The sequence below is a fragment of the Ranitomeya variabilis genome, chromosome 1 (assembly GCF_051348905.1).
Source record: "Ranitomeya variabilis isolate aRanVar5 chromosome 1, aRanVar5.hap1, whole genome shotgun sequence".
Classification (NCBI taxonomy): Eukaryota; Metazoa; Chordata; class Amphibia; order Anura; family Dendrobatidae; genus Ranitomeya; species Ranitomeya variabilis.
In genome coordinates, this window is record NC_135232.1 from 845375646 (window position 1) to 845393765 (window position 18120).

Consider the following 18120-nt stretch of genomic DNA (forward strand, 5'->3'; position numbering starts at 1 on the left):
ATCTGGTGGCCAGATCCTTTTGGTGGCCTTCCTTGTCTAGGGATGTGCGGTCATTTGTACAGTCCTGTGGGACTTGTGCTCGAGCTAAGCCTTGCTGTTCTCGTGCCAGCGGGTTGCTCTTGCCCTTGCCTGTCCCTAAGAGACCTTGGACACATATCTCCATGGATTTCATTTCTGATCTTCCGGTGTCTCAAGGCATGTCTGTTATCTGGGTGATATGTGATCGCTTCTCCAAGATGGTCCATTTGGTTCCTTTGCCTAAGCTGCCTTCCTCTTCCGATCTGGTTCCTGTGTTTTTCCAGAACGTGGTTCGTTTGCACGGCATCCCTGAGAATATTGTGTCAGACAGAGGATGCCAGTTCGTTTCCAGATTCTGGCGATCCTTTTGTAGTAGGATGGGCATTGACTTGTCGTTTTCGTCTGCTTTCCATCCTCAGACTAATGGACAGACGGAGCAAACTAATCAGACTTTGGAGGCTTATTTGAGGTGTTTTGTCTCTGCTGATCAGGACGATTGGGTGACCTTCTTGCCGTTGGCTGAGTTTGCCCTTAATAATCGGGCTAGTTCCGCTACTTTGGTTTCGCCTTTTTTCTGCAATTCTGGTTTTCATCCTCGTTTTTCCTCGGGTCAGGTTGACCGATGTGGTTAATTGGGCTCCTGCTGCCGTGGAGGCTTTCCAGGAGTTGAAACGTCGGTTTACTTCGGCGCCTGTTTTGTGCCAGCCTGATGTCTCGCTTCCCTTTCAGGTTGAGGTGGATGCTTCAGAGATTGGAGCAGGGGCCGTTTTGTCGCAGAGAGGCCCTGGTTGCTCTGTTATGAGACCTTGCGCCTTTTTCTCTAGGAAGTTTTCGCCTGCGGAGCGAAATTATGATGTGGGCAATCGGGAGTTGTTGGCCATGAAATGGGCATTTGAGGAGTGGCGTCATTGGCTCGAGGGTGCTAAGCATCGTGTGGTGGTCTTGACTGATCACAAAAATCTGATGTATCTCGAGTCTGCTAAACGCCTGAATCCTAGACAGGCCCGCTGGTCATTGTTTTTCTCCCGTTTTGACTTTGTTGTCTCGTATTTACCAGGTTCAAAAAATGTGAAGGCCGATGCTCTTTCCAGGAGCTTTGTGCCTGATGCTCCTGGAGTCGCTGAACCTGTTGGTATTCTTAAGGATGGTATTATCTTGTCAGCTATTTCTCCAGATCTGCGACGTGTGTTGCAGAGATTTCAGGCTGATAGGCCTGATTCTTGTCCACCTGACAGACTGTTTGTGCCTGATAAGTGGACCAGCAGAGTCATTTCCGAGGTTCATTCCTCGGTGTTGGCAGGTCACCCAGGAATTTTTGGCACCAGAGATCTGGTGGCCAGATCCTTTTGGTGGCCTTCCTTGTCTAGGGATGTGCGGTCATTTGTACAGTCCTGTGGGACTTGTGCTCGAGCTAAGCCTTGCTGTTCTCGTGCCAGCGGGTTGCTCTTGCCCTTGCCTGTCCCTAAGAGACCTTGGACACATATCTCCATGGATTTCATTTCTGATCTTCCGGTGTCTCAAGGCATGTCTGTTATCTGGGTGATATGTGATCGCTTCTCCAAGATGGTCCATTTGGTTCCTTTGCCTAAGCTGCCTTCCTCTTCCGATCTGGTTCCTGTGTTTTTCCAGAACGTGGTTCGTTTGCACGGCATCCCTGAGAATATTGTGTCAGACAGAGGATGCCAGTTCGTTTCCAGATTCTGGCGATCCTTTTGTAGTAGGATGGGCATTGACTTGTCGTTTTCGTCTGCTTTCCATCCTCAGACTAATGGACAGACGGAGCAAACTAATCAGACTTTGGAGGCTTATTTGAGGTGTTTTGTCTCTGCTGATCAGGACGATTGGGTGACCTTCTTGCCGTTGGCTGAGTTTGCCCTTAATAATCGGGCTAGTTCCGCCACCTTGGTTTCGCCGTTTTTCTGCAACTCTGGTTTCCACCCTCGTTTTTCTTCGGGTCATGTGGAACCTTCTGACTGCCCTGGGGGGGATTCTGTGGTGGATAGGTTGCAGCGGATCTGGAATCTTGTGGTGGACAACTTGAAGTTGTCACAGGAGAGGGCTCAGCGCTTTGCCAACCGCCGCCGCGGTGTGGGTCCCCGACTACGGGTTGGGGATTTGGTGTGGCTTTCTTCCCGCTTTGTTCCTATGAAGGTTTCCTCTCCCAAATTTAAACCTCGTTTTATTGGTCCTTACAAGATATTGGAAATCCTTAATCCTGTATCCTTTCGCCTGGATCTTCCTGTGTCGTTTGCTATCCACAACGTGTTTCATAGGTCCTTGTTGCGGCGGTACGTTGTGCCTGTGGTTCCTTCTGCTGAGCCTCCTGCTCCGGTGTTGGTTGAGGGCGAGTTGGAGTACGTGGTGGAGAAGATCTTGGATTCTCGTCTCTCCAGGCGGAGGCTTCAGTACCTGGTCAAGTGGAAGGGCTATGGTCAGGAAGATAATTCCTGGGTGGTCGCCTCTGATGTTCATGCGGCCGATTTAGTTCGTGCCTTTCACGCCGCTCGTCCTGATCGCCCTGGTGGTCGTGGTGAGGGTTCGGTGACCCCTCACTAAGGGGGGGGTACTGTTGTGATTTTGCTTTTTGCTCCCTCTAGTGGTCATTAGTGATTTGACTCTGGAGCTTCTGTCTTTTCCTATATCCTCACCTGGGCCGTTAGTTCAGGGGCGTTGCTATATAAGCTCCCTGGACCTTCAGTTCAATGCCTGGCATCGTTGATATCAGAGCTAATCTGTTGTGCTCTTGTCCTATGATCCTGGTTCCTGTATTTCAAGCTAAGTCTGCTTCCTTGCTTTTTGCTTTTGTTTTGTTTGGTATTTTTGTCCAGCTTGTTCCAATCTGTATCCTGACCTTTGCTGGAAGCTCTAGGGGGCTGGTGTTCTCCCCCCGGACCGTTAGACGGTTCGGGGGTTCTTGAATCTCCAGCGTGGATTTTTATAGGGTTTTTGTTGACCAGATAAGTTATCTTGCTATATTCTGCTATTAGTAAGCTGGCCTCTCTTTGCTGAACCTGGTTCATTTCTGTGTTTGTCATTTCCTCTTACCTCACCGTTATTATTTGTGGGGGGCTTGTATCTTGCTTTGGGGTCCCTTTCTCTGGAGGCAAGAGAGGTCTTTGTTTTCTTCTCCTAGGGGTAGTTAGATTCTCCGGCTGGCGCGAGTCATCTAGCGATCACCGTAGGCATGATCCCCGGCTACTTCTAGTGTTGGCGTTAGGAGTAGCTATTTGGTCAACCCAGTTACCACAGCCCTATGAGCTGGATTTTTGAATCTCGCAGACTTACACGTTCCTCTGAGACCCTGTCCACTGGGGTCATAACAGGGGTGCTGCCTTATACTACAAGGTCTGCCTATAGGGGTGCTGCCTTAAGGTACAGGGTCTGACTATGGTGGTGCTGCCTAATAGTACAGGGTCTGCTTATGGGGGTGCTGCCTTATAGTACAGGGTCTTCCTATGGGGGTGATGCCTTATAGTACAGGGTCTGCCTATAGGGGTGCTGTCTTATACTACAGCGTCTGCCTATAGGGGTGCTGTCTTATACTACAGGGTCTGCCTATAGGGGTGCTGCTTTATACTACAGGGTCTACCTGCGAGGTGCTACCTTATACTACAGAGTTTGCCTATGGTTGCTGCCTTGTGCTATAGAGTCTGCCTATGGGGAAGCATTATACAATATAGGCTACGTTCACATTAGCGCTCTGCGCCGCAGCGTCGGGCGCCGCAGCCCTATATTTAACATGGGGGCGCATGGACATGCGTTGCATTTGCGTTTTGTGACGCATGCGTCGCTGTGGTGCATGCGTCAGGGCGCAGAGGACGCAGCAAGTTGCAGTTTTTTCTGCGCCCAAAACCATGCAAAAGTGGACGCATGTGTTAAAAAATGCTGCGTTGTGCATGCGTTCACATTTGCGTTGTGCGTTGCGTCGCCGACGCTGCGGCGCACAACGCAAATGTGAACGTAGCCATAGAGTAGGCCTATGGGGAGTGCATTATACTATATTGAGGACTATCTGGTGCATTATACTATATTGAGGATGATCTGGTCCATTATATGGAGGCTATCTAAAGGGGCATCATACAGTGTGGGGATTACAGTGTTGGAGCCATCAAACAGTTTGGAGGCTACTAAGGGGGTCACAGTACACTGTGTATAAGAGTGCATCATGCTGTGTATAGGGAAGCTGTACAGCGGGCAGACTCGGAACATTATTAAATGTAAAGTGGGCACTTATTGTTATAGGGGAACTCAGGTTACTGTGCCTATCAAAGGGGCACACAGGGCAATATTACTTTCTAGGGGGCAAAATATGGGCACTGTTTTCTAGGGCACTTGCACCTGTCATTGCTATATTATAGAGGGGTGCTTTAGAATTTAGAGGGCACAGAGAATCACACAGCAGGTGCAGTAATAGGGACACATACGGCAGCAGCGGCTCAGTATTGGGGTATCAGGTGCAGTAATTGGGACACATACGGCAGCAGCAGCTCAGTATTGGGGTATCAGATGGAGTAATAGGGACACATATGGCAGCAGCGGGTCAGTATTGGGGTATCAGGGCAGTAATAGTCACATACGGCAGCAGCGGCTCAGTATTGGGGTATCAGGTGCAGTAATAGGGATGCATATGGCAGCAGCGGCTCAGTATTGGGGTATCAGGGGCAGTAATAGGGACACATATGGCAGCAGCGGCTCAGTATTGGGGTATCAGGGGCAGTAATAGGGACACATACGGCAGCAGCGGCTCAGTATTGGGGTATCCGCAGGATGAGGAGTTTGTGCAGGTTGTGAATAGATGGTCATTCCTGGAATATGAGAAGTGAAATGTGTCTTTGTTGTATTCTCTGCAGCCGAGTCGTGGCTGGAAGAAGTTGTCATGTCGGTCTGGGACAGATGGAAAAGACGGGAAAAGTGATGACTCCATCATAAAGAATGTCAGCTTTAAGTCATTATCTGTAACTGTGCTGTGATCTCTTATATGTTCTGCAGGGCTGGTATCAAGCACTGACCATATGGCGGTAATATCCATGTTGGTCGTTATATAGAGATTATCTTCAGTAACATCGCTGTCATCTGCTGAGGTTCTCCTCCACTATTAGGGCACATCACTGAGTTGTAATCAAGGTTACCTGGTTAGGGGCCCACTCAGAAGCTTCGCCCCCCTGAACCAAAACCCTAGCTACGCCTCTGGCTCAGAGTTTTATTTTTTCTTGTCGCAGCTGAATGATTTACATCTGATAGCCAGCATAAGTACATGTGGGGGGTTGCCTGGTTGCTCAGGAATCCCCACATGTACTTAAGCTGGCTAACAGATGTAAATCATTCAGCTGCGGCAAGAAAAACTAAAACTCCGAGCACTAAAAAATACTCGGAGGACCCCCTAGCATGCTCGAGAAATCTCGAGTAACGAGTATATTCACTCATCACTAGTGGTGACCAGAACGTTATGCCCAGCTCATGCTCCTGGAAACATGCACCTGTAAGTTAGGTGGGCTCTCATCGCTTCTGAAATGACAAAAATGTGGACGTTATATGTGGTTTAGATACACTGTGGTACTCAGAAGGGAGGGGGCATTTGGATTCGGGAGCGCAGAATTTGCTGAATTTCTTTTGAGGGGTGAAGGGCTATTTTGCTTTTCCAGAGCCTTTGTGCTACCAGTGGGGACTTGCTTTTTTGTGGATTGAGTTGAAGGTTTTGTTAGGAACATTTTACATAACGTTTGGGATCACATTTATCTGGTGCTGAGCTTACATTGGAGTTTCCATCTAAATCTCTGAGTGACGTGATTCAAATAAAACTCCAATGGACAGTGAGGCAGCAGAGTTACTCTGGACTCCATCTGGCCTCTGTTCAGCCTTGTCCTTCTTTTTAGAAGTGCACAAAACTGTGGCCGATGGCACTTTTATGCACTCCTAAAAAGATGTAAAGGCACAGATGATTGGCCTCGTGGAGACCAAAACATCCAACACTGCGGAGACACCATCACGTGTTTCTCAACGCAGTGATCCAGAACACTGCCTCCATCCCTTATGGGAAATATGCAAATGCATGTAGAGTAGCTGCGGAGACACCATCATGTGTTTCTCAACGCAAGCAGTGAATAGCCAGGCCTTTCCCCGGGAAGGAACAACCACGGGAAGGGCAGCATCCAATAAAGGAAAACATCCAATAAAGGAAAACCACCTATGCCAAGCATGGTATCCATCCACAGACAGCTGTTTCGGGGTTTTTGCCCCTCATCAGTGTGGAGTAGGAATCTTTTTACTAGGCACTGCTCCTAATAGCCAGATTCCTACTCCACACTGATGAGGGGCAAAAACCCCCGAAACAGCTGTCTGTGGATGGATACCATGCTTGGCATAGGTGGTTTTCCTTTATTGGATGCTGCCCTTCCCGTGGTTGTTCCTTCCCGGGGAAAGGCCTGGCTATTCACTGCTTGTGTTGAGAAATGCGTGATGGTGTCTCCGCAGCTAATTTACATACTCCTAAAAAGATGGACACCGCCAGATGATAGGCCAGATGGCGTCCACAGTGCCTCCATCTGCCTCATTATAGTGAATCTTCTGACGGCGGTTCAGTCTGAATCACGTATTTCAGAGATTTACACAGAAACTCCAAGGTAAGTGATCAGCGCCGAGCCCAGCATAACTGCACCAAGCCTTACTGTAATCTTTGGGAAATCAACAGCAGGTGAAGAATTGGTTTTATTTTTTTTTAACGCCGTTCATCTTGTAGTATAAGTGATATGGCAACTTTATTCTTCAGGTCAGTGCAATTACAGTGATACCAGATTTATATCATTTTTTATGTTTGGCAGCTGTCACACACTAAAAACGCTTTTTATAGCATTGCCATATTTTTCCATATTTCGGACCACAGAGTCATGTGAGGGCTTTGCGGGACGAGTTGACATTTTTATTGGTGCCATTTTTAGGTACATTACATTTTTTGATCACTTTCTATTCCGATTTTTGGGGAGCATGAATTAAGAAAAAACAGTAATTCAGGAATTTTTTTAATGTCGTACTGCATGTGGTAAAATTGATAAGGCAGGTTTATTCTACAGGTCAGTGCGATTACTGTCATACCACATTTATTTTTTTATGTTTTTGCACTTTTACACAATTAAAACTATTTTAGAGAAGTAATAATAATTATTTTTGCATCGCTTTAGTCTGAGAGCGATAACTTTATTTTTCCGCTGATGTTGCTGTATATGATGGCTTGTTTTTTGCAGGACAAGATGATGCTTTCAGCGGTACCATGCTTATTTACATTCATCTTTTTGATTGGATTTTATTAAATTTTTTGTTCAGTGGTATGATGAAAAACCATTTTTTTTTTGCCTTGTTTTTTATTTTTTTACAGTGTTCACTAAAGGGGTTAACTAGCAGGACAGTTTTATAGGGTGTTTTTTAATAAAAATATTTATTCATGGGTATAATATATTTTGAATTTTTTTTTTATATTTTTGCAATTTTTTTTTAAACTTTTTTACTGTGTCCCACTATGGGACTTTCATTTTTTGCAGTCTGATCTCTTGTATAACATAGAGATGCAGGAGGATCCCTATGCTATGCAAACGTCAGCGCTGCACTGACAGACAAAATTGTTGATCATACTCTGAACATGAGTATTCAACTTTGCTAGCTCTGGTGACCCGGTTGTCGTTATGACGACATCAGGTCACCATGGCAGTGGTCAGGACCCTGCAATGACATTGCGGGGTCTCTGATCTAAGGGCAGAGGGGCTTTCTTCCCTCTGCCTAATCCCAAAATGCTGCGATCGAGTTCCATGGCAGCATTTAGGGGATTAAAGTGCCAGTAGTTAGCTGTCAGAATCAGCTGACACCTGGCGGAGATTGCGCCCACACTGCCTCTGTGTATGCAAAATTGCTGGGACGTATGCATCCGTCCCAGGTCAATAAACACCAGACCACAGGGACGTATGGATACGTACCGGGTGGGAATGCACAAAACCCATTTGATGAAAAGTTTGCATGAGTTAGGCCACGTTCACATATTCAGTATTTAGTCAGTATTTTACCTCAGTATTTGTAAGACAAAACCAGGAGTGGAACAGTCAGTGGGAAAGTATTAGGGTATCTGCACACGTTCAGGAATTAGCAGCGCTTTGGACGCAGTGGACATGTGCTGTGTCCAAAGTGCTGCCAATACCTGAACATGTGCACATACCATAATACTTTCCCACTGACTGTTCCACTCCTGGTTTTGTCTTACAAATACTGAGGTAAAATACTGACTAAATACTGAACGTGACCTACCTCCTGCAAACTCTTCATCAAATAGGTTTTGTGCATGCCCCTCATGCGTCCAAACCGTTGCCGGCTATTTAACGCTCATGAATCCGCATGTGTTCATTGAACTGTGCAGTTTCACCACGATATCCAATACATTACAGTATACGGGTGACATTTATCTTGCGGAGGCTGACGTCTCCGCAAGATAAATAGATATGCTGCGGTCTGGAAAGACGCACTGCATGGCCGTCTCTGCGGGTGAGCCGCAGACCTATCTGAATGCATAGTCGGCATGGGATTTCTTGAAATCCCATCCACTATGCTGTAACATATGGATGCTGCGCAAGTATGCAGCGTCCAATCCGCAGCGTTTACTGATCGTGTGCACATACCCTAACAGAAGCAATTCACCACTTCTGTATTTATCACCTATTTCTGGTTTTGGCTTATAAATACTGATGCAAAATATTGACCAAATTCTTAATGAATGTGTGCACATGGCCTAAGATGCATGGTCATGAAAAGGCGAGCGTCTCCTACTGAATTTAGTGTCTTTTTCAGTTGCTTTTCGCCAGCACAAGAAATGTGCTTCAGTCATGGTCTAGAATATTTCTGTCATAATTTACTCCTCGTTTTCACCTTAGGCGCTGGGGTCACACTTGCAGGTGCAATGCGAGTCTCTCGCATCAATACCCGGCACTGCCGCCACCGGTGCGGACCACAGCGTTCAGGTGCATAGAAATACATGCAGCCGCACACTCCGGTCCCAAGTGTCGGTGGCAGTGCCAGGTATTGATGTGAGTTTCTCGCATTGCACTCAAGTGTGACCCCGTCCTTAGGAGTATTCTCGACATCACAATCTTTGCGTCTCCTCTTTTCATTACCTCCAGTTCAAGCCCTTTATGTTACTTCTCATTACTGCACTTCTGATCATGGTGCAGAAGTGATCAAGTTGTGGCCTCCTCCCAGCTTGTGGAAGAATTAGCAGAGTGATCAAAGAGCATAGAGTAGGATGTGTGTAGCTAATGGGGTTGTGTCTCTCCTGACATCATGGGAAGTCTCCACCCCACACGTGTCTATGCCCTGTTATCTTCACTGTCGCTTCACAAAGCCAAGCACAGAACAGCACAGCTGGGATCATTACTGCACTTATGTCTGCCAATATACATCACTGACATAAAGGAGCAGCCTCATTAATCAGCCTATACTGTGCCAGGTAAGTGATTTGCTGACTGCCTTATGCAATGTACTATATGTAATAGTGACTGTCACTTGTCACATAACCTTCCCTGCCTCATGTCTCTGCTCTGCAAGCTGACATTTCCCTTGCATTGACTTATTTGTGATTGATATTGGACCAGTTATGTGCACTTAAGGGGTTTTCTTACCAGTCTTAGATTTTGGCAGTAGATTGTATCATATTTAATCTATAAAGTGTCATAATCCAAAGTCATTTCAATTGTAAAAGAAGCGAAGACTCCTATTTATGGCGGCTGTTATATACCAGATCCCCATAATCGCAGAGTTTTGGCAACTGTTCATCCCATTGTTTTTGAACCACGTATCCAGTGACTTTTTCTCCACTAACTCTGAAACATTGGTAACCTGTTGTGTAATGACAAGCTGAGACCAGTGGTTCTACTAAGGGATCCAGAGAACTTCACTCCCCAGGTTGTGTCAATTTGCTGAAGTCGGGTTACACCAATTATTGTACTTACCAAAGCATGAAAGTAATAAAATAAACCTGATATATGAAATCTCTGGCTAATAGAATAAATATCAATAATCCATTAAAAATATTTGTAGTGAAAATTAAATCACCTTTGATCTAACCGTAAACCAAGAAAGATAAGAGTAGAACACTGTATTCCAGTAGTCGTAAATGGCAGGATCAGAGTCCTAGCTAAATGAGATGCAAGTCGAGCGGCCTGATTCATAATTTACGTTTTCATTTTTTTTACCTTGTAGATTTCGTTGACGTTTTTGCGCCAAACTCCTTAAAATTGCACACTTGGTTAAGGAATTTTGCTCAGAATAATAAATGCTCCTTATTTGTCATGTATCATTTTTTTGTGACTTTTTAGCACACAGTCACCTATTCTACTGAAATGTTGCAAAATTCAGCTGAAAATTTTAAGACTCCAGATAAGTCTTAAGTCTTAATTTTATAGGTTTCCGATGTAGGAAAAGCAGTACAGTGTCTACAAAAACTATTAACCCCTTCCTATGTCTTGACACTATAGTCGAGGAACAAAGACCTTTTCGATAACCGTATTGAGTGGAGCTATGATAGACAGCCGCACTGTAACAGGGCAGAACCCGTCATGGTGATTGACGACCCTAGTGATATTATCGCTGGGGGTAACATCATGATTGAGACAGCTGATTAAGGTCATAGGACATATCAGTGCTAGGGTATATCAGCATGGTGGCTTAGTAGTTAGCACTGTTGTATTGTAGCGCTGGGTTCCAGGGTTTGAATCCCACCAAGGACAGCAAATGCAAAGAGCTTATATGTTCTCCCCATGTTTGTGTGGGTTTCCTCCCACACTCCAAAGACATACTGATAGGGAATTTAGATTCTGAGCCCCAATGGGCATAGTGATGATAATATCTGTAAAGTACTGTGGAATATATAATGGGGAATTCCATAGAATTTTGTTTATCAGGCACCTATGAATAAATTACACTGTATATTACATATACATTATATTACAATGAAAACATAATAAAAGTATAAATTATTGTTAAACAGAAGTAGCGGATACAAAAAGAAAATAGTAAATGTAGTATGTTCAAAATAATGTAGCACATAAATGACATAGAAGTCATTTTTTGTATAAAAGACAGAACCCCTCACAAACATACAATACCGTAACCCACATATGCTGGTACCCTTTAACTGCCACAACAAGTACTATAAATATATATATACCTTTATTTTAGACCATGTTAGCTACATTAGACAAAAAGCATGGTGGGATGATGTTTTTTTACTTGTCCCCTCAAAGTTAAATAAAAATATAAAAAATGCTATCGTGTATGGTATGTAAAAAGATCACCATGTTGTGTAAAAAAAATTAGAAAAAGGTGTTTAATCTGTAATGGTGAAATTAAAAATATAGAAAAAAATTTATAGTTGAGGAATGGTCCCCTAGAATCTAGATATAGAAATGTTTTTTTTTTCTGTAAAACATTAATATTTATTATTTGCAGAAAGTGGAATGTTGGCAATGTTCACTTGTTTATGTGCAGACTGTCATGTTTTATAGAGTGAAAGAAAACGCACATAGGAAGTGTTTAATTATTAACAGTTTTTCACTTCTATGTATATACTAGCTACAGATTGATCACCTTTCTGATATTTCTTATTTCTAGAAATGTAAGGTATTGATGGCTCCAAAAGTGGAATTTGCTGTAACCCTGTTACATGTTTACGGTTGGGTTTTGATCACTAGTTGGAAGTATTGCCTAGATCACCCAGAAGATGCTGAATTTTAGAGGAGGATGTACAGAGCATTTCTGCTGAATCATGGTGTCATTGCTGGAGGCAGATCCTTTGGCATTTTCACTTCTCCTAAAACTTGATGGCTACCACTATAATTAACACAGTTGCATGACAGCCTTCAGCTTTCCCCAGCACTTTTTGAAGAATAAAGTAAGAGCCACAAATGTTACCACCGCGGTTACATGAAGGGTTTGGGCTACCAGGATGGAATTAGAAGATCTTATGATTGAGGGCTGTCCCACACGTCCAGATAATTCCGGTACCGGAATAAATCGGTACCGGAGTTATCCGTGTCCATGTGCCTGGGAACTCACGGAGGCCATACCTGCGGCACACGTGTGCCGCCCGTATGGCGAGTGGGTACCACACGGAGCGTGTGGTACCCACTCTGCATGGTGCTGAAGCTGCGATTCATATCATCCCTGCAGCAACGTTTGCTGTAGAGAAAATATGAAGAATAGTGTTTAAAATAAAGATTTAGGTGTCCGCCGCCCCCCCACCCCCTGTGCGCCCCCCCGCTGGTCAGAAAATACTTACCCGGGTCCCCCGTCGGCTGTCGCTCCTTCCTGGTCTGGCCGCGGCTTCTCCTGCATGCGGTCACGTGGGCCCGATCATTTACAGTCATGAATATGTGGCTCCACCTCCCATAGGGGCGGAGCCGACTATTCATGATTGTAAATGATCGGCCCCACGTGACCGCATACAGTAGGAGGCGCGGCCAGACCAGGAAGGAGCGAGGGAGCGGGTAAGTATTTTCTGACCAGCGGGGGGGCGCACAGGGGGTGGGGGGGCGGCGGACACATGGATCTTTATTTTTAACACTATTCTTCATATTTTCTCTATAGCAAACGCTGCTACAGGGAAGATATGAATCGCGGCTTCAGCACCATGTGGGGGGGACAGCGCTTACTGTAGCGCTGTCTTCTGCACGCACACGGACCCCAGACGGAGAATGTCCGTGTGAGGTCCGTGTTTTACGCGGACCCATTGACTCTATTGGGTCCGTGTAAAACGTGCGCTCCCACGAACACTGACATGTCTCCGTGTTTGGCACACGGAGACACGGTCCGCAAAAAATCAATGACATCTGAACAGATGCATTGATTTTTATGTGTCTACGTGTGTCAGTGTCTCCGGTACGGGAGGAAACTGTCACCTCACGTACCGGAGCCACTGACGTGTGAAACCGGCCTGAGAGAGTGGCCATTATATTATCACTTCCCATGGAACCATTTTCTGTCTCTTTGCCGTATTTCTCTGTTGTGCAAGTTGAAAAATGTAGTATTTCTTTAATTTGGTTATTATTGGATTTGTATGTTATGTAGGCTTTACGGTAAATTCACAGTGGTGATATTTCCGTATGACATTATTTGGGTAGTATTGTTCCAATTCACAAATCCTTCAACAAAGCAAAACCAGCAAGCAGATAAAAATGAAACGGGAACCTCGTGTATATTTTACCCTACGTCTCTACATTGAAGTCCTAAAGGAATATGTTTATAAGTGGGGAATGCTATCCATGTAAATCTTTTTTTCTATGTTAGCTTCTACATTATTATTAAAATTACTGCCTGTTGACACAAATTTAAAGAAAATAATCATTGAAATCCTTTTTTCAGTATTTGTAATATTTTATGTACCGTACCTTTCCTATTCTGTAGGAAGAAGATCACATTGCCATGGCAGATAAGAATTCTCATACTGTGGTTCACATAATGGAACCAGTTCTCAATGGCCTCCGTACAGATAACCCAAAGAAATCATTACAAGGTTCAACCCTCAGCTTCCATAATGTCAACTACAAAGTGAAGATAAAGACTGGATTGATTTGTTGTAGAAAAGTTGTTCGCAGACAGATTCTGACTGAAGTCAAGTAAGTAATTGTGGTCTGTATTTGCTTTTGAGGACTAAGGCAACTTATTATTGGTACCTAATTTTGTGTGATTTATGGTTATTCTGCCTCATCTCGTCATCTAAATGTTGTAGATTTTCAATACATCATTTTAGTAAGCTTGTAAAATTGGCAACTTTTATGATAACACGGATTATAGAAGAGGACCGCAAGACATCCCATTCCATAATCACACAGTGGAATACACTGCTCATATTGTCCCATTGTGAAAAAAACGTGAACACGGCACATGAAATACCTATTTTTCTTACATTGGATTCCATTGTATAGATTCCCTTGTACTGTTCCATAACTTTTCTTAAAGTAGTTGTCTCATCTTTTGGAATGGGTAAAACAGCAAAGCGCTTGTAAAATCAAAGAACCTTGCAATGTCCTTCCTATTAAAAATTCTCAGTGGTCTCAAGAATGCAGAGATTTATAATTCCATAGTTTACAACTCATTGCCATGGGATACCAGCCACCTGATCACCTGAGAGGTGGCTAAACTCCTCAGGAGAGAGCGTGTTTGCTTGCAAGGTGAGAGAGAGAACTGCCACAAGTTGCTCTCAGCTTTTTCCAGCTACCCCATAGAGAATGAATGGAGCAGCGATCGGGAGTTCGAAAGTAAATGTACCCCATTCTGTTGATTGGTGTGGGCCCCAGCAGCGGGACACCCACTGACCAGCAGGTTATCATTCTCCGGTGGATAGGTGTTCATTTGTTTTCTTTAGACAACCTCTTTCACTTTTTTTTACCTTGCTCCACAAGGGGCTGTGACTTAGGTGGAAAGTGCTTGTAACTAGAGATGAGCAGATTGCTTATTGTAACCCCGGTCCATGGTCCAGGTCAGTGCTGTCGAGGTGTGGACAGGAGCTGCACTAACCTTCTAAGCTTCCGGGTTCCTCAGTGGCACGTTTGATTTGCTGACCTGGCACGACATCATCTTTGTGGTGCACAGGTTATACCTTGCCAGCCCAGCTAATCATAAACTGAGTCTGGGATCCCGAAGGGTAAGGAAATTGGTCTTGTGCATGGCCAGAGAACGCTCACCCTGAAGGCCCCGTCTCACTAAGCGATTTACCAACGATCACGACCAGCGATACGACCTGGCCGTGATCGTTGGTAAGTCGCTGTGTGGTCGCTGGGGAGCTGTCACACAGACAGCTCTCCCCAGCGACCAACGATCAGGGGAACGACTTCGGCATCGTTGAAACTGTCTTCAACGATGCCGAAGTCCCCCTGCAGCACCCGGGTAACCAGGGTAAACATCGGGTTACTAAGCGCAGGGCCGTGCTTAGTAACCCGATGTTTACCCTGGTTACCAAAAAAAACCAAACAGTACATACTCGCCTTTCGGTGTCCAGGTCCCTTGCCGTCTGCTTCCTGCTCTGACTGAGATCCGGCCGTACAGTGAGAGCAGAGCGCAGCGGTGACGTCACTGCTGTGCTCTCACTTCTCACTTTCCGGCCGGCAGTCAGTGAGAGCAGGAAGCAGACGGCAAGGGACCTGACGGACATCAGAAGGCGAGTATGTACTGTTTGTTTTTTTTGGTAACCAGGGTAAACATCGGGTTACTAAGCGCGGCCCTGCGCTTAGTAACCCGATGTTTACCCTGGTTACCAGTGAAGACATCGCTGGATCAGTGTCACACACACCGATTCAGCGATGTCAGCGGGGCCTCAACGACCGAAAAAAGGTCCAGGCCATTCCGACACGACCAGCGATCTCGCAGCAGGGGCCTGATCGCTGGTACGTGTCACACATAGCGAGATCGCTACTGAGGTCGCTGTTGCGTCACAAAACTTGTGACTCAGCAGCGATCTCGCTAGCGATCTCGCTATGTGAGACGGGGCCTTGACTGTGGACCGAGGTTGCGCGAAGTGATCCATTCATATCTAGTTGTAAGGGCCCCTTCACACTGGTCGATTCTGCTACGATTACGACGCATTTGCGTCATATTCGACATCGCAGTACGAGCTCGTAGCCAGCGGTCACACTCTACGATGTTAACGCTTTTTCTGACGTAGTTGCGATGTGAACGTCACGCGTCGCAATCGTACGCTACCCTTCACACCGCCATAGTCCTACGACTCCGAGCGTGACGTATTACCAGCATGGGCGTGCTAAAACGTCACGCCCAATCAGGAGACAGGTATGCGGAAGCCCAACCCACGTAGTCGCATTACGAGCTCGTATGACCGCCGTCACATACTACGATTTCGACCGCCACAGCGAGACATTTACGACGAAAGAAAGTTCTGCTCTTTCTTTCACATCGTACGATGCTGGGCTGCGTCGCAGATCGTAACGCCATGTCACACTTTGCAACCTCGGAACGAGGACGGATAAACGTCACAAATCGAACGCTCGTTCAGACTTTGATTGCACAGTGTGAAGGGGCCCTATCTTAAAATTCGACACCAAGCAACAGGATTTTCCACCAAGATGCACCAAACCACATAAGCCACTGTGAGAAATTTGGCACAATTTTTAGACAATCTAATCTAAGTTGGCGCTGTCTAAAAAAATTTACAGGATTAGTAGTGTCTACAGATTAAATAGTGAACTTTTCTGACACAAACTATGCCAAAAGAAAAGTCCTTTAACCTGCAAAGTCTAACAATATAAAAAGCATTTCAAACAATAGTGGCCTTAACCGCTTCACAACATATGATGTACATATACGTCATATGTCTTGTCCATGACTTTGCTGCAGGCTCACGCGCCGAGCAGACACTTGATGGCTGATTTAATCAGACACCATGTGCTATTAACCTGTTTAATTATGCTGTCAATCTCTGAAAGTGGCAATTAACACATGCCAGCAAAGGGGCACCTCAATCCACACATTCCATGAAGTGATCGGCGCTGGTGGGTTGCCGTGACAGCCGGAGGTCCATTCTTGTCATGATAATACTCCTGTGAAAGCAAGCGTTTAGCTGGAATTCATAGGATATCATGATTTTAGTTATACACAGCAGAGCTGATGCACTTCTATGTGTACCACGAGCAATCAGACGATCTCAGCTTCAAATACCCTAAAGGGACTATTAAATGCAGTAAAAAGTAAAAAATAAAAAAGGTTTTTAAAATATGAAAAAAACACAGGTTCAAATCACCCCCTTTTGCCCCATTAAAAATAAAGCAAAAAAAATAAAAAGATACACATGATTGACATTGCTGCGTTTGTAAAACACCAATCTATCTAAATATAAAATAAATTAATCTGATTGGTAAATGGCATAATGAGAAAAAAAATCAAAAAGCCAGAATTTTTTACCATGACAATATTACGATAAAATGCAGGCGATCATGGTATCTACCTCCAAAATGGTATCAGTAAAAACATTAGTTCAGGGCTCAAAAAATAATCTCCCCATATCCCGAAGACTGAATATCCCGAAGACTGAAAGAGTTACAGGTCTCAGAAAATAGAAGTGTTTTTTGTTTTTGTTTTTTTTTTTCCTACAAAATTCTGAAATTTTTTGCTGTATAATGAACATGGTAAATTTTTTAAAAAAAGTTGTGAATTTGCATTTTTTTTTGTAATTTCAACTCACTTGGCATTTTTTCCCCGCTTTCCAGTGCATCACGTGACAAAATTAATGATATCATTACAACTCGCCCCATGAAAAACAAGCCCTCATACGGTTATGTCGATGGAAAAATAAAAAGGTTATTGCTCTTGGAAGAAGGGGAGGAAAAAAGTGAAAAAAAAAACCAAAAAACGTAAAATCGCTAGGGATGAAAGGGTTAAAGAAAACGGAGTGGCTAATGCGGAAAGTGTAGTCCCATGGCCCCAATTCGTTTGATGGACACATTTTCCCAAATATAGTACATGGAAAATATATGAAAGCCAGGAGTCGCTTACATCCTGCTAATCCTACCGAGGGTTCGGTTCCTTAACCAGATAACATATGGATTCCTTACATGGCTTTCCTTTAGTACTTTTAAACAATGCAGATAAAACCCTTTTTATATATGACTGCCATTAATGTCATGTATCAGAATCTTATCAAATATTGGTTTGTTCCCATAGGAATAAGGACTAATCACCATACTGAAATCCTTTTTTCTTAACAACGGATACTTTCAATTAGTGAAAATAGCACCGTCTACAGAATAATTTCATTGGAAGGTTATCCCCATATTTTTGCTTGCACAATTAATTTAAAGGCTATATACGCCATCACAAATATTTCATATCTAAAATGATAAAAATAAATTAAAAAATTAAGCAAAAACTGAAGCAACTGTGTTTTGTGTCTACAGCTCCTATTTGGACCTATGTGTTATGGTGCTATGTGTGACCATGGGTACAGATTAGCAAAAAAATACCCTGTGGTCACATACCAAGCCTTTCCACCACTTCTTTTCCCTGATATACCAAAAAATTTTTTGCATAAAAAGGGAACATATGAAACAGTGTTTTAGGGCTCAC

General features: G+C 44.4%; 1 protein-coding gene across 2 annotated transcripts in view; it reads left to right on the plus strand.

Annotated features, from left to right (window-relative positions):
* ABCG2 (ATP binding cassette subfamily G member 2 (JR blood group)) overlaps positions 1-18120 on the plus strand; it is a 164468-nt gene that overhangs the window by 111600 nt on the left and 34748 nt on the right. Inside the window, exons 1-2 of one of the 2 annotated variants that reach the window (XM_077276410.1) lie at positions 9302-9496; positions 13450-13661. In XM_077276410.1, the coding sequence (XP_077132525.1) occupies positions 13468-13661 (194 nt within the window). In that variant the 5' untranslated portion in view covers positions 9302-9496; positions 13450-13467. Of the gene's footprint in view, positions 1-9301; positions 9497-13449; positions 13662-18120 lie in introns of those variants that run through there. The other variant, XM_077276401.1, reaches the window with a different exon arrangement.